The 23,944-nt window shown below is 51.9% G+C and overlaps 1 protein-coding gene across 2 annotated transcripts in view; it reads right to left on the bottom strand.

Annotated features, from left to right (window-relative positions):
• The window catches only part of LOC139538541 (protein FAM117B-like), a 103,816-nt gene that overhangs the window by 52,992 nt on the left and 26,880 nt on the right, over positions 1–23,944 (bottom strand). For both annotated transcript variants that reach the window (XR_011667755.1, XM_071340695.1), the window contains exon 2: positions 19,768–19,910. Coding sequence is in view for 1 of the 2 variants with exons in the window: in XM_071340695.1 (XP_071196796.1) it covers positions 19,768–19,910 (143 nt within the window). In the remaining variant the exon portion in view is untranslated. The remainder of the gene's footprint in view (positions 1–19,767; positions 19,911–23,944) is intronic.

The raw sequence follows: 23,944 nt of genomic DNA, 5'->3' as shown, positions 1-23,944 counted from the left end.
GGAGAGGCAGGCACAGGGAGAGGAGAGCACAGGGAGAGGAGGGCAGGCACAGGGAGAGGAGAGGCGGGCAGAGGGAGAGGAGAGGCGGGCACAGGGAGAGGAGAGGCGGGCACAGGGAGAGGAGAACACAGGGAGAGGAGAGCAGGCACAGGGAGAGGAGGACAGGCACAGGGAGAGGGGAGGCGGGCAGAGGGAGAGGAGAGGCGGTCACAGGGAGAGGAGAGGCGGGCACAGGGAGAGGCAGGCACAGGGAGAGGAGAGGCGGGCACAGGGAGAGGAGGTCACAGGGAGAGGAGAGGAGTAGGCGGGACAGGGAGAGGAGAGGCGGGCACAGGGAGAGGAGAGGCGGGCAGGTAGCGACTGCCGTAAGGGACACGCCACACAGTGCCAACTCACTCACACACAAAACGCTGTGTCATCTGTGCCGAAAGGTCTGGACATGTTGCTGGAGCCCAATGAGTCTTTCATAACGTTAGTCAGTATTCAATGTGTTCATTATCCCCGACACACCGAGCAACAATGTGTTCATTATCCCCGACACACTGAGCTTCAATGTGTTCATTATCCCCGACACACTGAGCATCAATGTGTTCATTATCCCTGATACACCGAGCAACAATGTGTTCATTATCCCTGACACACTGAGCATCAATGTGTTCATTATCCCCGACACACTGAGCTTCAATGTGTTCATTATCGCTGATACACTGAGCTTCAATGTGTTCATTATCCCTGATACACCGAGCAACAATGTGTTCATTAGTCTGATTATATAGTACACACCAACAGTCTGATTATATAGTACACACCAACAGTCTGATTATATAGTACACACCAGCAGCCTGATTATATAGTACACACCAACAGTCTGATTATATAGTACACACCAACAGTCTGATTATATAGTACACACCAGCAGCCTGATTATATAGTACACACCAACAGTCTGATTATATAGTACACACCAACAGTCTGATTATATAGTACACACCAACAGTCTGACTATATAGTACACACCAACAGTCTGACTATATAGTACACACCAACAGTCTGATTATATAGTACACACCAACAGTCTGATTATATAGTACACACCAACAGTCTGATTATATAGTACACACCAACAGTCTGATTATATAGTACACACCAACAGTCTGATTATATAGTACACACCAACAGTCTGATTATATAGTACACACCAACAGTCTGATTATATAGTACACACCAGCAGCCTGATTATATAGTACACACCAACAGTCTGATTATATAGTACACACCAACAGTCTGATTATATAGTACACACCAGCAGTCTGATTATATAGTACACACCAGCAGTCTGATTATATAGTACACACCAACAGTCTGATTATATAGTACACACCAACAGTCTGATTATATAGTACACACCAACAGTCTGATTATATAGTACACACCAACAGTCTGATTATATAGTACACACCAACAGTCTGATTATATAGTACACACCAACAGTCTGATTATATCGTACACACCAGCAGCCTGATTATATAGTACACACCAACAGTCTGATTATATAGTACACACCAACAGTCTGATTATATAGTACACACCAACAGTCTGATTATATAGTACACACCAGCAGTCTGATTATATAGTACACACCAACAGTCTGATTATATAGTACACACCAACAGTCTGATTATATAGTACACACCAACAGTCTGATTATATAGTACACACCAACAGTCTGATTATATAGTACACACCAACAGTCTGATTATATAGTACACACCAGCAGCCTGATTATATAGTACACACCAGCAGCCTGATTATATAGTACACACCAGCAGCCTGATTATATAGTACACACCAGCAGCCTGATTATATAGTACACACCAGCAGCCTGATTATATAGTACACACCAGCAGCCTGATTATATAGTACACACCAACAGTTTCACGAGCCAATACCAACTAGCGTTAGCGCAATGCCTGGAAGTCTACAGGAACAGCTAGCATGCTAGCTGTTGCCTTAGACTTATAGTCATAATTGTGCTTGCACTTGTTAGCAACTTTTTTTTAACCGCACGCAGAGAAAAACATGGTGTCCATGAGTTCATCTGACTCTGGTGAAGTAGATAAAGGGCCTCATGACAAAATCCTGAACTAAATCCTGAACTATCCTGAACTAAATCCTGAATTATCCTAAACTAAATCGTGAACTATCCTGAACTAAGTCGTGAACTAAATCGTGAACTAAATCGTGAACTATCCTGAACTAAGTCGTGAACTATCCTGAACTAAATCCTGAACTAAATCCTGAACTAAATCCTGAACTAAATCCAGAACTATCCTGAACTAAATCCTGAACTAAATCCTGAACGATCCTGAACTAAATCCTGAACTAAATCCTGAAAGTAGAAGGTATAAAAAGCCAATAAGAAATGGTGTCGTTCTCTCTCTCTCTCCCTAGATTCCGTATCACGTTGACAAAGCATATTTCTCCCCGTAGGCCGCTGGGTTCTGTTTGGTTGTTTGGTCACTAGGTGTGAGGTGCAGCTCCATGGTAACCGAGAGCGCTGTGCAGGATGGTTCAGGATATGGTTATTTTGGCAAGGTGTTACTGAGAGAGATGGAACTCTGTAAATGTCATACAAATTCCACATTCTGTTCCCCTGGGTTCCTGCATTTACTCTTTGCTCAAATTGTGTGTGTGTGTGTGTGTGTGTGTGTGTGAGAGAGAGAGAGATTGAAGGACTGTTATGTGGGGTTTCGGGTGGAGACCTACAGAGGAAATCTCACACATGGAAGGGAAGACTGCAACAACAGCCAGGCAGCAGACCCCTGACACAGCCTGACGGCCTACTGCTCTCCAGACCTGGGTTCAAATCATATTCTAAATCTATCAAATACTTTCTAGTCTTGCTGTAGTGCCAGATTCCATTGCGCCAGGTAAACTCAATCAAGCCCAGATAAAGTATTCTGAATAGTATTTGAACCCAGGCCTGCTGCTCTCTACTCTGGCAGCAACAGGACAACAGAGCCAGAACCACTTCAGACAAAGAAAGGCTGAATCTAAAGAGACACAACTCATGTCCACAGCCAGACACATTCGTCTTCCTGACGTGTTGAAAACAGCAAGAGATGAACATTCTTCTAATCTAGTCATACATAGGGAAGTTTCAGACAGACAGAAAACAACACAACTATTCTCATAGAATCAGCCGCTAGAATTGCAGGGCGCCAAATTCAAAAATATTACAAAAAATATTTATAATCATGCAATCACAAGTGAAATATACCAAAACACAGCTTAGCTTGTTGTTAATCCACCTATCATGTCAGATTTTGAAAATATGCTTTACAGAGAAAGAAATCCAAGCTTTTGTGAGTGTATCAATCAATGCTACAACAGCTAGCCCCAAATTAGCATGGTCACGAAAGTCAGAAAAGCAATAAAATTAATCGCTTACCTTTGATAATCTTCGGATGTTCGCATTCACGAGACTCCCAGTTACACAACAAATGTTATTTTTGTTCGATAAATATTACTTTTATAACAAAAAAACGCCATTTGGGTTGCGCGTTATGTTGAGAAAACCAAAGCCTCGTCCCTTTCAACGAAAATTCCAAAAAGTATCCGTAATGTTCGTAGAAACATGTCAAATGTTTTTTATAATCAATCCTCAGGTTGTTTTTAACAAACATAATCGATAATATTTCAACCGGACCGTAACCTATTCAATAAAAGAGAGAAAAGGAAAATGGAGAGCACCCCTCTCGCGCCCAGGAACTATTCAGAGGACATCTGACTACTTTTGAAAAATCTCGTTCATTTTTCGAAATAAAAGCCTGAAACTATGTATAAAGCCTGGTCACAGCCTGAGGAAGCCATTGGAAAAGGAATCTGGTTGATACCCCTTTAAATGGAAGAAAGACTGGCCAGGAAACACAGATTTTTTTATTTTAAATATCACTTCCGGGTTATATTTTCTCAGTTTTTTGCCTGCATAATCAGTTTTGTTATACTCACAGACAATATTTTGACAGTTTTGGAAACTTTGGATTGTTTTCTATCCTAATCTGTAAATTATATGCATATTCTACGATCTGGACCTGAGAAATAGTCTGTTTACCTTGGGAACGTTATTTAAAAATTAAAAAAAATCTGACCCCTAGCGTCAAGAAATTAAGAGGAGATAGGATTAATCCTAAGCCGCTCTGTGGTGAAGAGACAGGATTCACCACAGTCAGAACAACAGACTGAGTAGATTAATCCTAATCCTCTCTGTAATGAAGAGAAGAAGGAATAGTGGGATGTCTGGCAGAATGCAGGCCTGATAGTGGGCTGTCTGGCAGAATGCAGGCCTGATAGTGGGCTGTCTGGCAGAATGCAGGCCTGATAATGGGCTGTCTGGCAGAATGCAGGCCTGATAGTGGGCTGTCTGGCAGAATGCAGGCCTGATAGTGGGCTGTCTGGCAGAATGCAGGCCTGATAATGGGCTGTCTGGCAGAATGCAGGCCTGATAGTGGGCTGTCTGGCAGAATGCAGGCCTGATAGTGGGCTGTCTGGCAGAATGCAGGCCTGATAGTGGGATGTCTGGCAGAATGCAGGCCTGATAGTGGGATGTCTGGCAGAATGCAGGCCTGATAGTTGGCTGTCTGGCAGAATGCAGGCCTGATAGTGGGCTGTCTGGCAGAATGCAGGCCTGATAGTGGGCTGTCTGGCAGAATGCAGGCCTGATAGTGGGCTGTCTGGCAGAATGCAGGCCTGATAGTGGAATGTCTGGCAGAATGCAGGCCTGATAGTAGGATGTCTGGCAGAATGCAGGCCTGATAGTGGGCTGTCTGGCAGAATGCAGGCCTGATAGTGGGCTGTCTGGCAGAATGCAGGCCTGATAGTGAGCTGTCTGGCAGAATGCAGGCCTGATAGTGGGCTGTCTGGCAGAATGCAGGCCTGATAGTGGGCTGTCTGGCAGAATGCAGGCCTGATAGTGGGCTGTCTGGCAGAATGCAGGCCTGATAGTGGGCTGTCTGGCAGAATGCAGGCCTGATAGTGGGCTGTCTGGCAGAATGCAGGCCTGATAGTTGGCTGTCTGGCAGAATGCAGGCCTGATAGTGGGATGTCTGGCAGAATGCAGGCCTGATAGTTGGCTGTCTGGCAGAATGCAGGCCTGATAGTGGGATGTCTGGCAGAATGCAGGCCTGATAGTTGGCTGTCTGGCAGAATGCAGGCCTGATAGTGGGATGTCTGGCAGAATGCAGGCCTGATAGTTGGCTGTCTGGCAGAATGCAGGCCTGATAGTGGGCTGTCTGGCAGAATGCAGGCCTGATAGTGGGCTGTCTGGCAGAATGCAGGCCTGATAGTGCGCTGTCTGGCAGAATGCAGGCCTGATAGTGGGCTGTCTGGCAGAATGCAGGCCTGATAGTGGGCTGTCTGGCAGAATGCAGGCCTGATAGTGGGCTGTCTGGCAGAATGCAGGCCTGATAGTGGGCTGTCTGGCAGAATGCAGGCCTGATAGTGGGCTGTCTGGCAGAATGCAGGCCTGATAGTGGGCTGTCTGGCAGAATGCAGGCCTGATAGTGGGCTGTCTGGCAGAATGCAGGCCTGATAGTGGGCTGTCTGGCAGAATGCAGGCCTGATAGTGGGCTGTCTGGCAGAATGCAGGCCTGATAGTGGGCTGTCTGGCAGAATGCAGGCCTGATAGTGGGCTGTCTGGCAGAATGCAGGCCTGATAGTGGGCTGTCTGGCAGAATGCAGGCCTGATAGTGGGCTGTCTGGCAGAATGCAGGCCTGATAGAGGGCTGTCTGGCAGAATGCAGGCCTGATAGTGGGATGTCTGGCAGAATGCAGGCCTGATAGGGGGATGTCTGGCAGAATGCAGGCCTGATAGTGGGATGTCTGGCAGAATGCAGGCCTGATAGTGGGATGTCTGGCAGAATGCAGGCCTGATAGTGGGCTGTCTGGCAGAATGCAGGCCTGATAGTGGGCTGTCTGGCAGAATGCAGGCCTGATAGTGGGCTGTCTGGCAGAATGCAGGCCTGATAGTGGGATGTCTGGCAGAATGCAGGCCTGAAACTAGGCCACTCAGGAACATTCAATATCTTCTTGGTAAGTAACTCCAGTGTAGATTTGGACTTGTGTTTTAGGTCATTGTCCTGCTGAAAGGTGAATTCATTTCCCAGTATCTGTTGGAAAACAGACTGAACCAGGGTTTCCTTTAGGATTGTTCCTGTGCTTAGCTCCAAACCATTTATTTTTAATCCTAAAAACTCCCCAGTCCTTGTCAATGACAAGCATACCCATAACATGATGCAGCCATCACCATGCTTGAAAACATGGAGAGTGGTACTCAGTAATGTGTTGTATTGGATTTGCCCCAAACATAACACTTTGCATTCAGGAGAAAAAGTGAATTGCCTTGCCACATTGTTTGCAGTTTTACTTTAGTGACATTATTCTGTACAGGCTTCCTTCTTTTCACTCTCTGTCATTTAGGTTAGTATTGTGGAGTAACTACAATGTTGTTGATCCATCCTCAGTTTTCTCCTATCACAGCCATTAAACTCTAACTGTTTTAAAGTCACCATTGGCCTCATGTTGAAATCCCTGAGCAGTTTCCTTCCTCTCCGGCAACTGAGTTAGGAAGGACGTCTGTATCTTTGGAGTGACTGGGTGTATTGATACACCATCCAAAGTGTAATTAATAACTGCAACATGCTCAAAGGATAATTCAATGTCTGTTTTTTGTTTGTTCGTTCTTTTACCCATCTACCAATCGGTGCCCTTCTTTTCAAGGCATTGGAAAACCTCCCTGGTCTTTGTGGTTGAATCTGTGTTTGAAATTCTCTACTCGACTGAGGGACCTTACGGATAATTGTATGTGTGGGGTACAGAGATGAGGTGGTCATTCAAAAAAGTCCATGCTACTTTTTACGTGACTTGTTAAGCAAATTGTTATTCCTGATCTTATTTAGGCTTGACAAGTTTAACAACATGGTAACTAAACAGTAAAATATGACGAAAACTGACTGTAGTGTGACCTAATAACGGCCTTGTTTATCACGTAACACAAATGCCTTTGTTATAACGTAATAACAGTAAACACATTTTCCAGATGGGGGGGAAAACGTTTTGACCTGTAAAAGACAGTGCCTGATGCAGCTGTTTCTCCTCCATAATAACTGGGACCAGAGACAGGCGTGTGTGATTACTATGATTCCACTTCTTTGTACAGCAGCACCAATCAATCAATGGTCATGAAAGGTGTTGTATGGGGCTTGTAGGGAAGTGGGGAAGGCTAGGTAAGGGCAGGATAGGACAGTGTGGGGGTGTAGGGAAGTGGGGAAGGCTAGGTAAGGGCAGGATAGGACAGTGTGGGGGTGTAGGGAAGTGGGGAAGGCTAGGTAAGGGCAGGATAGGACAGTGTGGGGGTGTAGGGAAGTGGGGAAGGCTAGGTAAGGGCAGGATAGGACAGTGTGGGGGTGTAGGGAAGTGGGGAAGGCTATGTAAGGGCAGGATGGGACAGTGTGGGGTTTTAGGGAAGTGGGGAAGGCTAGGTAAGGGCAGGATAGGACAGTGTGGGGTTTTAGGGAAGTGGGGAAGGCTAGGTAAGGGCAGGATAGGACAGTGTGGGGGTGTAGGGAAGTGGGGAAGGCTAGGTAAGGGAAGGCTAGGTAAGTGTGGGGGTGTAGGGAAGTGGGGAAGGCTAGGTAAGGGCAGGATAGGACAGTGTGGGGGTGTAGGGAAGTGGGGAAGGACAGGTAAGGGCAGGATAGGACAGTGTGGGGGTGTAGGGAAGTGGGGAAGGCTAGGTAAGGGCAGGATAGGACAGTGTGGGGGTGTAGGGAAGTGGGGAAGGCTAGGTAAGGGCAGGATAGGACAGTGTGGGGGTGTAGGGAAGTGGGGAAGGCTAGGTAAGGGCAGGATAGGACAGTGTGGGGGTGTAGGGAAGTGGGGAAGGCTAGGTAAGGGCAGGATAGGACAGTGTGGGGGTGTAGGGAAGTGGGGAAGGCTAGGTAAGGGCAGGATAGGACAGTGTGGGGTTTTAGGGAAGTGGGGAAGGCTAGGTAAGGGAAGGATAGGACAGTGTGGGGTTTTAGGGAAGTGGGGAAGGCTAGGTAAGGGCAGGATAGGACAGTGTGGGGGTGTAGGGAAGTGGGGAAGGCTAGGTAAGGGAAGGCTAGGTAAGTGTGGGGGTGTAGGGAAGTGGGGAAGGCTAGGTAAGGGCAGGATAGGACAGTGTGGGGGTGTAGGGAAGTGGGGAAGGACAGGTAAGGGCAGGATAGGACAGTGTGGGGGTGTAGGGAAGTGGGGAAGGCTAGGTAAGGGCAGGATAGGACAGTGTGGGGGTGTAGGGAAGTGGGGAAGGCTAGGTAAGGGCAGGATAGGACAGTGTGGGGGTGTAGGGAAGTGGGGAAGGCTAGGTAAGGGCAGGATAGGACAGTGTGGGGGTGTAGGGAAGTGGGGAAGGCTAGGTAAGGGCAGGATAGGACAGTGTGGGGGTGTAGGGAAGTGGGGAAGGCTAGGTAAGGGCAGGATAGGACAGTGTGGGGGTGTAGGGAAGTGGGGAAGGCTAGGTAAGGGCAGGATAGGACAGTGTGGGGGTGTAGGGAAGTGGGGAAGGCTAGGTAAGGGCAGGATAGGACAGTGTGGGGTTTTAGGGAAGTGGGGAAGGCTAGGTAAGGGCAGGATAGGACAGTGTGGGGTTTTAGGGAAGTGGGGAAGGCTAGGTAAGGGCAGGATAGGACAGTGTGGGGGTGTAGGGAAGTGGGGAAGGCTAGGTAAGGGAAGGCTAGGTAAGTGTGGGGGTGTAGGGAAGTGGGGAAGGCTAGGTAAGGGCAGGATAGGACAGTGTGGGGGTGTAGGGAAGTGGGGAAGGACAGGTAAGGGCAGGATAGGACAGTGTGGGGGTGTAGGGAAGTGGGGAAGGCTAGGTAAGGGCAGGATAGGACAGTGTGGGGGTGTAGGGAAGTGGGGAAGGCTAGGTAAGGGCAGGATAGGACAGTGTGGGGGTGTAGGGAAGTGGGGAAGGCTAGGTAAGGGCAGGATAGGACAGTGTGGGGGTGTAGGGAAGTGGGGAAGGCTAGGTAAGGGCAGGATAGGACAGTGTGGGGGTGTAGGGAAGTGGGGAAGGCTAGGTAAGGGCAGGATAGGACAGTGTGGGGTTTTAGGGAAGTGGGGAAGGCTAGGTAAGGGCAGGATAGGACAGTGTGGGGTTTTAGGGAAGTGGGGAAGGCTAGGTAAGGGCAGGATAGGACAGTGTGGGGGTGTAGGGAAGTGGGGAAGGCTAGGTAAGGGAAGGCTAGGTAAGTGTGGGGGTGTAGGGAAGTGGGGAAGGCTAGGTAAGGGCAGGATAGGACAGTGTGGGGGTGTAGGGAAGTGGGGAAGGCTAGGTAAGGGCAGGATAGGACAGTGTGGGGTTTTAGGGAAGTGGGGAAGGCTAGGTAAGGGCAGGATAGGACAGTGTGGGGTTTTAGGGAAGTGGGGAAGGCTAGGTAAGGGCAGGATAGGACAGTGTGGGGGTGTAGGGAAGTGGGGAAGGCTAGGTAAGGGAAGGCTAGGTAAGTGTAGGGGTGTAGGGAAGTGGGGAAGGCTAGGTAAGGGCAGGATAGGACAGTGTGGGGGTGTAGGGAAGTGGGGAAGGACAGGTAAGGGCAGGATAGGACAGTGTGGGGGTGTAGGGAAGTGGGGAAGGCTAGGTAAGGGCAGGATAGGACAGTGTGGGGGTGTAGGGAAGTGGGGAAGGCTAGGTAAGGGCAGGATAGGACAGTGTGGGGGTGTAGGGAAGTGGGGAAGGCTAGGTAAGGGCAGGATAGGACAGTGTGGGGGTGTAGGGAAGTGGGGACGGCTAGGTAAGGGCAGGATAGGACAGTGTGGGGGTGTAGGGAAGTGGGGAAGGCTAGGTAAGGGCAGGATAGGACAGTGTGGGGTTTTAGGGAAGTGGGGAAGGCTAGGTAAGGGCAGGATAGGACAGTGTGGGGTTTTAGGGAAGTGGGGAAGGCTAGGTAAGGGCAGGATAGGACAGTGTGGGGGTGTAGGGAAGTGGGGAAGGCTAGGTAAGGGAAGGCTAGGTAAGTGTGGGGGTGTAGGGAAGTGGGGAAGGCTAGGTAAGGGCAGGATAGGACAGTGTGGGGGTGTAGGGAAGTGGGGAAGGACAGGTAAGGGCAGGATAGGACAGTGTGGGGGTGTAGGGAAGTGGGGAAGGCTAGGTAAGGGCAGGATAGGACAGTGTGGGGGTGTAGGGAAGTGGGGAAGGCTAGGTAAGGGCAGGATAGGACAGTGTGGGGGTGTAGGGAAGTGGGGAAGGCTAGGTAAGGGCAGGATAGGACAGTGTGGGGGTGTAGGGAAGTGGGGAAGGCTAGGTAAGGGCAGGATAGGACAGTGTGGGGGTGTAGGGAAGTGGGGAAGGCTAGGTAAGGGCAGGATAGGACAGTGTGGGGTTTTAGGGAAGTGGGGAAGGCTAGGTAAGGGCAGGATAGGACAGTGTGGGGTTTTAGGGAAGTGGGGAAGGCTAGGTAAGGGCAGGATAGGACAGTGTGGGGGTGTAGGGAAGTGGGGAAGGCTAGGTAAGGGAAGGCTAGGTAAGTGTGGGGGTGTAGGGAAGTGGGGAAGGCTAGGTAAGGGCAGGATATGACAGTGTGGGGGTGTAGGGAAGTGGGGAAGGACAGGTAAGGGCAGGATAGGACAGTGTGGGGGTGTAGGGAAGTGGGGAAGGACAGGTAAGGGCAGGATAGGACAGTGTGGGGGTGTAGGGAAGTGGGGAAGGCTAGGTAAGGGCAGGATAGGACAGTGTGGGGGTGTAGGGAAGTGGGGAAGGCTAGGTAAGGGCAGGATAGGACAGTGTGGGGGTGTAGGGAAGTGGGGAAGGCTAGGTAAGGGCAGGATAGGACAGTGTGGGGGTGTAGGGAAGTGGGGAAGGCTAGGTAAGGGCAGGATAGGACAGTGTGGGGGTGTAGGGAAGTGGGGAAGGCTAGGTAAGGGCAGGATAGGACAGTGTGGGGGTGTAGGGAAGTGGGGAAGGCTAGGTAAGGGCAGGATAGGACAGTGTGGGGGTGTAGGGAAGTGGGGAAGGCTAGGTAAGGGCAGGATAGGACAGTGTGGGGGTGTAGGGAAGTGGGGAAGGCTAGGTAAGGGCAGGATAGGACAGTGTGGGGGTGTAGGGAAGTGGGGAAGGCTAGGTAAGGGCAGGATAGGACAGTGTGGGGGTGTAGGGAAGTGGGGAAGGACAGGTAAGGGCAGGATAGGACAGTGTGGGGGTGTAGGGAAGTGGGGAAGGCTAGGTAAGGGCAGGATAGGACAGTGTGGGGGTGTAGGGAAGTGGGGAAGGCTAGGTAAGGGCAGGATAGGACAGTGTGGGGGTGTAGGGAAGTGGGGAAGGCTAGGTAAGGGCAGGATAGGACAGTGTGGGGGTGTAGGGAAGTGGGGAAGGCTAGGTAAGGGCAGGATAGGACAGTGTGGGGGTGTAGGGAAGTGGGGAAGGCTAGGTAAGGGCAGGATAGGACAGTGTGGGGTTTTAGGGAAGTGGGGAAGGCTAGGTAAGGGCAGGATAGGACAGTGTGGGGTTTTAGGGAAGTGGGGAAGGCTAGGTAAGGGCAGGATAGGACAGTGTGGGGGTGTAGGGAAGTGGGGAAGGCTAGGTAAGGGAAGGCTAGGTAAGTGTGGGGGTGTAGGGAAGTGGGGAAGGCTAGGTAAGGGCAGGATAGGACAGTGTGGGGGTGTAGGGAAGTGGGGAAGGCTAGGTAAGGGCAGGATAGGACAGTGTGGGGTTTTAGGGAAGTGGGGAAGGCTAGGTAAGGGCAGGATAGGACAGTGTGGGGTTTTAGGGAAGTGGGGAAGGCTAGGTAAGGGCAGGATAGGACAGTGTGGGGGTGTAGGGAAGTGGGGAAGGCTAGGTAAGGGAAGGCTAGGTAAGTGTGGGGGTGTAGGGAAGTGGGGAAGGCTAGGTAAGGGCAGGATAGGACAGTGTGGGGGTGTAGGGAAGTGGGGAAGGACAGGTAAGGGCAGGATAGGACAGTGTGGGGGTGTAGGGAAGTGGGGAAGGACAGGTAAGGGCAGGATAGGACAGTGTGGGGGTGTAGGGAAGTGGGGAAGGCAAGGTAAGGGCAGGATAGGACAGTGTGGGGGTGTAGGGAAGTGGGGAAGGCTAGGTAAGGGCAGGATAGGACAGTGTGGGGGTGTAGGGAAGTGGGGAAGGCTAGGTAAGGGCAGGATAGGACAGTGTGGGGGTGTAGGGAAGTGGGGAAGGCTAGGTAAGGGCAGGATAGGACAGTGTGGGGGTGTAGGGAAGTGGGGAAGGCTAGGTAAGGGCAGGATAGGACAGTGTGGGGTTTTAGGGAAGTGGGGAAGGCTAGGTAAGGGCAGGATAGGACAGTGTGGGGTTTTAAGGAAGTGGGGAAGGCTAGGTAAGGGCAGGATAGGACAGTGTGGGGGTGTAGGGAAGTGGGGAAGGCTAGGTAAGGGAAGGCTAGGTAAGTGTGGGGGTGTAGGGAAGTGGGGAAGGCTAGGTAAGGGCAGGATAGGACAGTGTGGGGGTGTAGGGAAGTGGGGAAGGACAGGTAAGGGCAGGATAGGACAGTGTGGGGGTGTAGGGAAGTGGGGAAGGCTAGGTAAGGGCAGGATAGGACAGTGTGGGGGTGTAGGGAAGTGGGGAAGGCTAGGTAAGGGCAGGATAGGACAGTGTGGGGGTGTAGGGAAGTGGGGAAGGCTAGGTAAGGGCAGGATAGGACAGTGTGGGGGTGTAGGGAAGTGGGGAAGGCTAGGTAAGGGCAGGATAGGACAGTGTGGGGGTGTAGGGAAGTGGGGAAGGCTAGGTAAGGGCAGGATAGGACAGTGTGGGGTTTTAGGGAAGTGGGGAAGGCTAGGTAAGGGCAGGATAGGACAGTGTGGGGTTTTAGGGAAGTGGGGAAGGCTAGGTAAGGGCAGGATAGGACAGTGTGGGGGTGTAGGGAAGTGGGGAAGGCTAGGTAAGGGAAGGCTAGGTAAGTGTGGGGGTGTAGGGAAGTGGGGAAGGCTAGGTAAGGGCAGGATAGGACAGTGTGGGGGTGTAGGGAAGTGGGGAAGGACAGGTAAGGGCAGGATAGGACAGTGTGGGGGTGTAGGGAAGTGGGGAAGGCTAGGTAAGGGCAGGATAGGACAGTGTGGGGGTGTAGGGAAGTGGGGAAGGCTAGGTAAGGGCAGGATAGGACAGTGTGGGGTTTTAGGGAAGTGGGGAAGGCTAGGTAAGGGCAGGATAGGACAGTGTGGGGTTTTAAGGAAGTGGGGAAGGCTAGGTAAGGGCAGGATAGGACAGTGTGGGGGTGTAGGGAAGTGGGGAAGGCTAGGTAAGGGAAGGCTAGGTAAGTGTGGGGGTGTAGGGAAGTGGGGAAGGCTAGGTAAGGGCAGGATAGGACAGTGTGGGGGTGTAGGGAAGTGGGGAAGGACAGGTAAGGGCAGGATAGGACAGTGTGGGGGTGTAGGGAAGTGGGGAAGGCTAGGTAAGGGCAGGATAGGACAGTGTGGGGGTGTAGGGAAGTGGGGAAGGCTAGGTAAGGGCAGGATAGGACAGTGTGGGGGTGTAGGGAAGTGGGGAAGGCTAGGTAAGGGCAGGATAGGACAGTGTGGGGGTGTAGGGAAGTGGGGAAGGCTAGGTAAGGGCAGGATAGGACAGTGTGGGGGTGTAGGGAAGTGGGGAAGGCTAGGTAAGGGCAGGATAGGACAGTGTGGGGGTGTAGGGAAGTGGGGAAGGCTAGGTAAGGGCAGGATAGGACAGTGTGGGGGTGTAGGGAAGTGGGGAAGGCTAGGTAAGGGCAGGATAGGACAGTGTGGGGGTGTAGGGAAGTGGGGAAGGCTAGGTAAGGGCAGGATAGGACAGTGTGGGGGTGTAGGGAAGTGGGGAAGGCTAGGTAAGGGCAGGATAGGACAGTGTGGGGGTGTAGGGAAGTGGGGAAGGCTAGGTAAGGGCAGGATAGGACAGTGTGGGGGTGTAGGGAAGTGGGGAAGGACAGGTAAGGGCAGGATAGGACAGTGTGGGGGTGTAGGGAAGTGGGGAAGGCTAGGTAAGGGCAGGATAGGACAGTGTGGGGGTGTAGGGAAGTGGGGAAGGCTAGGTAAGGGCAGGATAGGACAGTGTGGGGGTGTAGGGAAGTGGGGAAGGCTAGGTAAGGGCAGGATAGGACAGTGTGGGGGTGTAGGGAAGTGGGGAAGGCTAGGTAAGGGCAGGATAGGACAGTGTGGGGGTGTAGGGAAGTGGGGAAGGCTAGGTAAGGGCAGGATAGGACAGTGTGGGGTTTTAGGGAAGTGGGGAAGGCTAGGTAAGGGCAGGATAGGACAGTGTGGGGTTTTAGGGAAGTGGGGAAGGCTAGGTAAGGGCAGGATAGGACAGTGTGGGGGTGTAGGGAAGTGGGGAAGGCTAGGTAAGGGAAGGCTAGGTAAGTGTGGGGGTGTAGGGAAGTGGGGAAGGCTAGGTAAGGGCAGGATAGGACAGTGTGGGGGTGTAGGGAAGTGGGGAAGGCTAGGTAAGGGCAGGATAGGACAGTGTGGGGTTTTAGGGAAGTGGGGAAGGCTAGGTAAGGGCAGGATAGGACAGTGTGGGGGTGTAGGGAAGTGGGGAAGGCTAGGTAAGGGCAGGATAGGACAGTGTGGGGGTGTAGGGAAGTGGGGAAGGCTAGGTAAGGGAAGGCTAGGTAAGTGTGGGGGTGTAGGGAAGTGGGGAAGGCTAGGTAAGGGCAGGATAGGACAGTGTGGGGGTGTAGGGAAGTGGGGAAGGACAGGTAAGGGCAGGATAGGACAGTGTGGGGGTGTAGGGAAGTGGGGAAGGACAGGTAAGGGCAGGATAGGACAGTGTGGGGGTGTAGGGAAGTGGGGAAGGCTAGGTAAGGGCAGGATAGGACAGTGTGGGGGTGTAGGGAAGTGGGGAAGGCTAGGTAAGGGCAGGATAGGACAGTGTGGGGGTGTAGGGAAGTGGGGAAGGCTAGGTAAGGGCAGGATAGGACAGTGTGGGGGTGTAGGGAAGTGGGGAAGGCTAGGTAAGGGCAGGATAGGACAGTGTGGGGGTGTAGGGAAGTGGGGAAGGCTAGGTAAGGGCAGGATAGGACAGTGTGGGGGTGTAGGGAAGTGGGGAAGGCTAGGTAAGGGCAGGATAGGACAGTGTGGGGTTTTAGGGAAGTGGGGAAGGCTAGGTAAGGGCAGGATAGGACAGTGTGGGGTTTTAAGGAAGTGGGGAAGGCTAGGTAAGGGCAGGATAGGACAGTGTGGGGGTGTAGGGAAGTGGGGAAGGCTAGGTAAGGGAAGGCTAGGTAAGTGTGGGGGTGTAGGGAAGTGGGGAAGGCTAGGTAAGGGCAGGATAGGACAGTGTGGGGGTGTAGGGAAGTGGGGAAGGACAGGTAAGGGCAGGATAGGACAGTGTGGGGGTGTAGGGAAGTGGGGAAGGCTAGGTAAGGGCAGGATAGGACAGTGTGGGGGTGTAGGGAAGTGGGGAAGGCTAGGTAAGGGCAGGATAGGACAGTGTGGGGGTGTAGGGAAGTGGGGAAGGCTAGGTAAGGGCAGGATAGGACAGTGTGGGGGTGTAGGGAAGTGGGGAAGGCTAGGTAAGGGCAGGATAGGACAGTGTGGGGGTGTAGGGAAGTGGGGAAGGCTAGGTAAGGGCAGGATAGGACAGTGTGGGGTTTTAGGGAAGTGGGGAAGGCTAGGTAAGGGCAGGATAGGACAGTGTGGGGTTTTAGGGAAGTGGGGAAGGCTAGGTAAGGGCAGGATAGGACAGTGTGGGGGTGTAGGGAAGTGGGGAAGGCTAGGTAAGGGAAGGCTAGGTAAGTGTGGGGGTGTAGGGAAGTGGGGAAGGCTAGGTAAGGGCAGGATAGGACAGTGTGGGGGTGTAGGGAAGTGGGGAAGGACAGGTAAGGGCAGGATAGGACAGTGTGGGGGTGTAGGGAAGTGGGGAAGGCTAGGTAAGGGCAGGATAGGACAGTGTGGGGGTGTAGGGAAGTGGGGAAGGCTAGGTAAGGGCAGGATAGGACAGTGTGGGGGTGTAGGGAAGTGGGGAAGGCTAGGTAAGGGCAGGATAGGACAGTGTGGGGGTGTAGGGAAGTGGGGAAGGCTAGGTAAGGGCAGGATAGGACAGTGTGTGGGTGTAGGGAAGTGGGGAAGGCTAGGTAAGGGCAGGATAGGACAGTGTGGGGGTGTAGGGAAGTGGGGAAGGCTAGGTAAGGGCAGGATAGGACAGTGTGGGGGTGTAGGGAAGTGGGGAAGGCTAGGTAAGGGCAGGATAGGACAGTGTGGGGGTGTAGGGAAGTGGGGAAGGCTAGGTAAGGGCAGGATAGGACAGTGTGGGGGTGTAGGGAAGTGGGGAAGGCTAGGTAAGGGCAGGATAGGACAGTGTGGGGGTGTAGGGAAGTGGGGAAGGACAGGTAAGGGCAGGATAGGACAGTGTGGGGGTGTAGGGAAGTGGGGAAGGCTAGGTAAGGGCAGGATAGGACAGTGTGGGGGTGTAGGGAAGTGGGGAAGGCTAGGTAAGGGCAGGATAGGACAGTGTGGGGGTGTAGGGAAGTGGGGAAGGCTAGGTAAGGGCAGGATAGGACAGTGTGGGGGTGTAGGGAAGTGGGGAAGGCTAGGTAAGGGCAGGATAGGACAGTGTGGGGGTGTAGGGAAGTGGGGAAGGCTAGGTAAGGGCAGGATAGGACAGTGTGGGGTTTTAGGGAAGTGGGGAAGGCTAGGTAAGGGCAGGATAGGACAGTGTGGGGTTTTAGGGAAGTGGGGAAGGCTAGGTAAGGGCAGGATAGGACAGTGTGGGGGTGTAGGGAAGTGGGGAAGGCTAGGTAAGGGAAGGCTAGGTAAGTGTGGGGGTGTAGGGAAGTGGGGAAGGCTAGGTAAGGGCAGGATAGGACAGTGTGGGGGTGTAGGGAAGTGGGGAAGGCTAGGTAAGGGCAGGATAGGACAGTGTGGGGTTTTAGGGAAGTGGGGAAGGCTAGGTAAGGGCAGGATAGGACAGTGTGGGGTTTTAGGGAAGTGGGGAAGGCTAGGTAAGGGCAGGATAGGACAGTGTGGGGGTGTAGGGAAGTGGGGAAGGCTAGGTAAGGGAAGGCTAGGTAAGTGTGGGGGTGTAGGGAAGTGGGGAAGGCTAGGTAAGGGCAGGATAGGACAGTGTGGGGGTGTAGGGAAGTGGGGAAGGCTAGGTAAGGGCAGGATAGGACAGTGTGGGGGTGTAGGGAAGTGGGGAAGGCTAGGTAAGGGCAGGATAGGACAGTGTGGGGTTTTAGGGAAGTGGGGAAGGCTAGGTAAGGGCAGGATAGGACAGTGTGGGGTTTTAGGGAAGTGGGGAAGGCTAGGTAAGGGCAGGATAGGACAGTGTGGGGGTGTAGGGAAGTGGGGAAGGCTAGGTAAGGGAAGGCTAGGTAAGTGTGGGGGTGTAGGGAAGTGGGGAAGGCTAGGTAAGGGCAGGATAGGACAGTGTGGGGGTGTAGGGAAGTGGGGAAGGACAGGTAAGGGCAGGATAGGACAGTGTGGGGGTGTAGGGAAGTGGGGAAGGCTAGGTAAGGGCAGGATAGGACAGTGTGGGGGTGTAGGGAAGTGGGGAAGGCTAGGTAAGGGCAGGATAGGACAGTGTGGGGGTGTAGGGAAGTGGGGAAGGCTAGGTAAGGGCAGGATAGGACAGTGTGGGGGTGTAGGGAAGTGGGGAAGGCTAGGTAAGGGCAGGATAGGACAGTGTGGGGGTGTAGGGAAGTGGGGAAGGCTAGGTAAGGGCAGGATAGGACAGTGTGGGGGTGTAGGGAAGTGGGGAAGGCTAGGTAAGGGCAGGATAGGACAGTGTGGGGGTGTAGGGAAGTGGGGAAGGCTAGGTAAGGGCAGGATAGGACAGTGTGGGGGTGTAGGGAAGTGGGGAAGGCTAGGTAAGGGCAGGATAGGACAGTGTGGGGGTGTAGGGAAGTGGGGAAGGCTAGGTAAGGGCAGGATAGGACAGTGTGGGGGTGTAGGGAAGTGGGGAAGGCTAGGTAAGGGCAGGATAGGACAGTGTGGGGTTTTAGGGAAGTGGGGCAGGACAGGTAAGGGCAGGATAGGACAGTGTGGGGGTGTAGGGAAGTGGGGAAGGCTAGGTAAGGGCAGGATAGGACAGTGTGGGGTTTTAGGGAAGTGGGGAAGGCTAGGTAAGGGCAGGATAGGACAGTGTGGGGGTGTAGGGAAGTGGGGAAGGCTAGGTAAGGGCAGGATAGGACAGTGTGGGGGTGTAGGGAAGTGGGGAAGGCTAGGTAAGGGCAGGATAGGACAGTGTGGGGGTGTAGGGAAGTGGGGAAGGCTAGGTAAGGGCAGGATAGGACAGTGTGGGGTTTTAGGGAAGTGGGGAAGGCTAGGTAAGGGCAGGATATGACAGTGTGGGGTTTTAGGGAAGTGGGGAAGGCTAGGTAAGGGCAGGATAGGACAGTGTGGGGGTGTAGGGAAGTGGGGAAGGCTAGGTAAGGGCAGGATAGGACAGTGTGGGGGTGTAGGGAAGTGGGGAAGGCTAGGTAAGGGCAGGATAGGACAGTGTGGGGGTGTAGGGAAGTGGGGAAGGCTAGGTAAGGGCAGGATAGGACAGTGTGGGGGTGTAGGGAAGTGAGGAAGGCTAGGTAAGGGCAGGATAGGACAGTGTGGGGTTTTAGGGAAGTGGGGCAGGACAGGTAAGGGCAGGATAGGACAGTGTGGGGGTGTAGGGAAGTGGGGAAGGCTAGGTAAGGGCAGGATAGGACAGTGTGGGGTTTTAGGGAAGTGGGGAAGGCTAGGTAAGGGCAGGATAGGACAGTGTGGGGGTGTAGGGAAGTGGGGAAGGCTAGGTAAGGGCAGGATAGGACAGTGTGGGGGTGTAGGGAAGTGGGGAAGGCTAGGTAAGGGCAGGATAGGACAGTGTGGGGGTGTAGGGAAGTGGGGAAGGCTAGGTAAGGGCAGGATAGGACAGTGTGGGGTTTTAGGGAAGTGGGGAAGGCTAGGTAAGGGCAGGATAGGACAGTGTGGGGTTTTAGGGAAGTGGGGAAGGCTAGGTAAGGGCAGGATAGGACAGTGTGGGGGTGTAGGGAAGTGGGGAAGGCTAGGTAAGGGCAGGATAGGGCAGTGTGGGGGTGTAGGGAAGTGGGGCAGGACAGGTAAGGGCAGGATAGGACAGTGTGGGGTTTTAGGGAAGTGGGGAAGGCTAGGTAAGGGCAGGATAGGACAGTGTGGGGTTTTAGGGAAGTGGGGAAGGCTAGGTAAGGGCAGGATAGGACAGTGTGGGGGTGTAGGGAAGTGGGGAAGGCTAGGTAAAGGCAGGATAGGACAGTGTGGGGCTTGTAGGGAAGTGGGGAAGGCTAGGTAAAGGCATGATAGGACAGTGTGGGGTTTTAGGGAAGTGGGGAAGGCTAGGTAAGGGCAGGATAGGACAGTGTGGGGGGTGTAGGGAAGTGGGGAAGGCTAGGTAAGGGCAGGATAGGACAGTGTGGGGGTGTAGGGAAGTGGGGAAGGCTAGGTAAGGGCAGGATAGGACAGTGTGGGGTTTTAGGGAAGTGGGGCAGGACAGGTAAAGGCAAGATAGGACAGTGTGGGGGTGTAGGGAAGTGGGGCAGGACAGGAAAGTGTGGGGGTTTATGGAAGTGGGGCAGGACAGGTAAAGGCAGGACAGGACAGGGTGTGGGTGTAGGGCAGGACAAGGCAGAGAAATACCTAATTATTTCTGAAATATTACATAAAACGACCTAGATATGACTGTCTGTGAAATACCTTCCCCAGAACATGTTTAGCTAACTCTCAGCTGTATCCAGTATGGTCTGAGTAATGTAAATGTGAAAACTGGAAACCGAGGCTAGGACATACCTGAGTGGCTTTGTGGCTTTGACATGGGGCATGGCTGCTTTCTCGAGGCCAGTGACCGGTCAGATATGGTCCAGTCAGGAGAAGATCCAAGGAGGAGGTGCGGCGGATACTGGAGCAGGAGGAGCAGGAGGAGGGTAGGCCGGCTAGGGGACGAGGGTTGGGTTAGGGAGGACAGGAGGGAGAGAGGTGGAAGAAGAATAGATGTGGAGTTTAGACACATAACAGAACATGACATTGAGACGAGGATGAAGAGAAAGAGGGGCCAGATTAACTGTCTCGTCTGGGTAGAATGGATGGTGGATTCTGTCTGCGGACATCGGAGGGTTGGAAGGGAAGAACGGAAGGTGGATTGGCCGCTGTGCTTGTTGAGGAAATGATCAATGAATAATTATTTATCTACAGGTACCGTAGATGTGAGCGAAATAGCTTTAAGTAGAAGTATTGTTGTTTGTTATTTTAGTCCAATTAGGGTAGGGATGGTAGGTGGGGAAAGTATAAATATATATATTTTTAAAGGGTGGTTTGAAATTATGCAAACAATTAAATTCATAGAACGTACAATGTTTCTGCAATATTAAAGCTGATCTGCCCCCTCACACAAAAAAGAAATGCAAATAAATAGCCCCCTTCCTCCCTCTCCTCTCCTTGTCTCATAACTCCCTCTCTCTCTCCTCCTCTCCTAACTCCCTCTCCTAACTCCCTCTCCTCTCCTAACTCCCTCTCCTCTCCTAACTCCCTCTCCTCTCCTCCTCTCCTAACTCCCTCTCCTCTCCTAACTCCCTCTCCTCTCCTCCTCTCATAACTCCCTCTCCTCTCCTCCTCTCATAACTCCCTCTCCTCTCCTCCTCTCCTAACTCCCTCTCCTCTCCTCCTCTCCTAACTCCCTCTCCTCTCCCCTTCAGACAGACACACATTCTAAAGTTCTCTCGCCTCTAACAACCCCCTTCCTTCTGTCCTCGTTCCCACTGCTGTTAGGGCGAGGCTTTACCTTCTAATACAACTACACTTCTGTCCTCGTTCCCACTGCTGTTAGGACGAGGCTTTACCTTCTAATACAACTACACTTCTGTCCTCGTTCCCACTGCTGTTAGGACGAGGCTTTACCTTCTAATACAACTACACTTCTGCCCTCGTTCCCACTGCTGTTAGGACGAGGCTTTACCTTCTAATAAAACTACACTTCTGTCCTCGTTCCCACTGCTGTTAGGACGAGGCTTTACCTTCTAATAAAACTACACTTCTGCCCTCGTTCCCACTGCTGTTAGGACGAGGCTTTACCTTCTAATAAAACTACATGTCTGCCCTCGTTCCCACTGCTGTTAGGACGAGGCTTTACCTTCTAATAAAACTACACTTTTGTCCTCGTTCCCACTGCTGTTAGGACGAGGCTTTACCTTCTAATAAAACTACACTTCTGCCCTCGTTCCCACTGCTGTTAGGACGAGGCTTTACCTTCTAATAAAACTACACTTCTGCCCTCGTTCCCACTGCTGTTAGGACGAGGCTTTACCTTCTAATAAAACTACACTTCAGCCCTCGTTCCCACTGCTGTTAGGACGAGGATTTACCTTCTAATAAAACTACACTTCTGCCCTCGTTCCCACTGCTGTTAGGACGAGGCTTTACCTTCTAATAAAACTACACGTCTGCCCTCGTTCCCACTGCTGTTAGGACGAGGCTTTACCTTCTAATAAAACTACACTTCTGCCCTCGTTCCCACTGCTGTTAGGACGAGGCTTTACCTTCTAATAAAACTACACGTCTGCCCTCGTTCCCACTGCTGTTAGGACGAGGCTTTACCTTCTAATAAAACTACACTTCTGCCCTCGTTCCCACTGCTGTTAGGACGAGGCTTTACCTTCTAATAAAACTACACTTCAGCCCTCGTTCCCACTGCTGTTAGGACGAGGATTTACCTTCTAATAAAACTACACGTCTGCCCTCGTTCCCACTGCTGTTAGGACGAGGCTTTACCTTCTAATAAAACTACACTTTTGTCCTCGTTCCCACTGCTGTTAGGACGAGGCTTTACCTTCTAATAAAACTACACGTCTGTCCTCGTTCCCACTGCTGTTAGGACGAGGCTTTACCTTCTAATAAAACTACACTTCTGCCCTCGTTCCCACTGCTGTTAGGACGAGGCTTTACCTTCTAATAAAACTACACTTCAGCCCTCGTTCCCACTGCTGTTAGGACGAGGATTTACCTTCTAATAAAACTACACTTCTGCCCTCGTTCCCACTGCTGTTAGGACGAGGCTTTACCTTCTAATAAAACTACACGTCTGCCCTCTTTCCCACTGCTGTTAGGACGAGGCTTTACCTTCTAATAAAACTACACTTCTGCCCTCGTTCCCACTGCTGTTAGGACGAGGCTTTACCTTCTAATAAAACTACACGTCTGCCCTCGTTCCCACTGCTGTTAGGACGAGGCTTTACCTTCTAATAAAACTACACTTCTGCCCTCGTTCCCACTGCTGTTAGGACGAGGCTTTACCTTCTAATAAAACTACACTTCAGCCCTCGTTCCCACTGCTGTTAGGACGAGGATTTACCTTCTAATAAAACTACACGTCTGCCCTCGTTCCCACTGCTGTTAGGACGAGGCTTTACCTTCTAATAAAACTACACGTCTGTCCTCGTTCCCACTGCTGTTAGGACGAGGCTTTACCTTCTAATAAAACTACACGTCTGCCCTCGTTCCCACTGCTGTTAGGTCGAGGCTTTACCTTCTAATAAAACTACACGTCTGCCCTCGTTCCCACTGCTGTTAGGACGAGGCTTTACCTTCTAATAAAACTACACTTCTGTCCTCGTTCCCACTGCTGTTAGGACGAGGCTTTACCTTCTAATAAAACTACACTTCTGCCCTCGTTCCCACTGCTGTTAGGACGAGGCTTTACCTTCTAATAAAACTACATGTCTGCCCTCGTTCCCACTGCTGTTAGGACGAGGCTTTACCTTCTAATAAAACTACACTTTTGTCCTCGTTCCCACTGCTGTTAGGACGAGGCTTTACCTTCTAATAAAACTACACTTCTGCCCTCGTTCCCACTGCTGTTAGGACGAGGCTTTACCTTCTAATAAAACTACACTTCTGCCCTCGTTCCCACTGCTGTTAGGACGAGGCTTTACCTTCTAATAAAACTACACTTCAGCCCTCGTTCCCACTGCTGTTAGGACGAGGATTTACCTTCTAATAAAACTACACTTCTGCCCTCGTTCCCACTGCTGTTAGGACGAGGCTTTACCTTCTAATAAAACTACACGTCTGCCCTCGTTCCCACTGCTGTTAGGACGAGGCTTTACCTTCTAATAAAACTACACTTCTGCCCTCGTTCCCACTGCTGTTAGGACGAGGCTTTACCTTCTAATAAAACTACACGTCTGCCCTCGTTCCCACTGCTGTTAGGACGAGGCTTTACCTTCTAATAAAACTACACTTCTGCCCTCGTTCCCACTGCTGTTAGGACGAGGCTTTACCTTCTAATAAAACTACACTTCAGCCCTCGTTCCCACTGCTGTTAGGACGAGGATTTACCTTCTAATAAAACTACACGTCTGCCCTCGTTCCCACTGCTGTTAGGACGAGGCTTTACCTTCTAATAAAACTACACTTTTGTCCTCGTTCCCACTGCTGTTAGGACGAGGCTTTACCTTCTAATAAAACTACACGTCTGTCCTCGTTCCCACTGCTGTTAGGACGAGGCTTTACCTTCTAATAAAACTACACTTCTGCCCTCGTTCCCACTGCTGTTAGGACGAGGCTTTACCTTCTAATAAAACTACACTTCAGCCCTCGTTCCCACTGCTGTTAGGACGAGGATTTACCTTCTAATAAAACTACACTTCTGCCCTCGTTCCCACTGCTGTTAGGACGAGGCTTTACCTTCTAATAAAACTACACGTCTGCCCTCTTTCCCACTGCTGTTAGGACGAGGCTTTACCTTCTAATAAAACTACACTTCTGCCCTCGTTCCCACTGCTGTTAGGACGAGGCTTTACCTTCTAATAAAACTACACGTCTGCCCTCGTTCCCACTGCTGTTAGGACGAGGCTTTACCTTCTAATAAAACTACACTTCTGCCCTCGTTCCCACTGCTGTTAGGACGAGGCTTTACCTTCTAATAAAACTACACTTCAGCCCTCGTTCCCACTGCTGTTAGGACGAGGATTTA

The sequence above is a fragment of the Salvelinus alpinus genome, chromosome 14 (genome assembly GCF_045679555.1).
Source record: "Salvelinus alpinus chromosome 14, SLU_Salpinus.1, whole genome shotgun sequence".
NCBI classification, from domain to species: Eukaryota; Metazoa; Chordata; class Actinopteri; order Salmoniformes; family Salmonidae; genus Salvelinus; species Salvelinus alpinus.
Note: the sequence above shows the minus strand (reverse complement) of the source record. Positions and strands in the feature narration are given on the sequence as shown.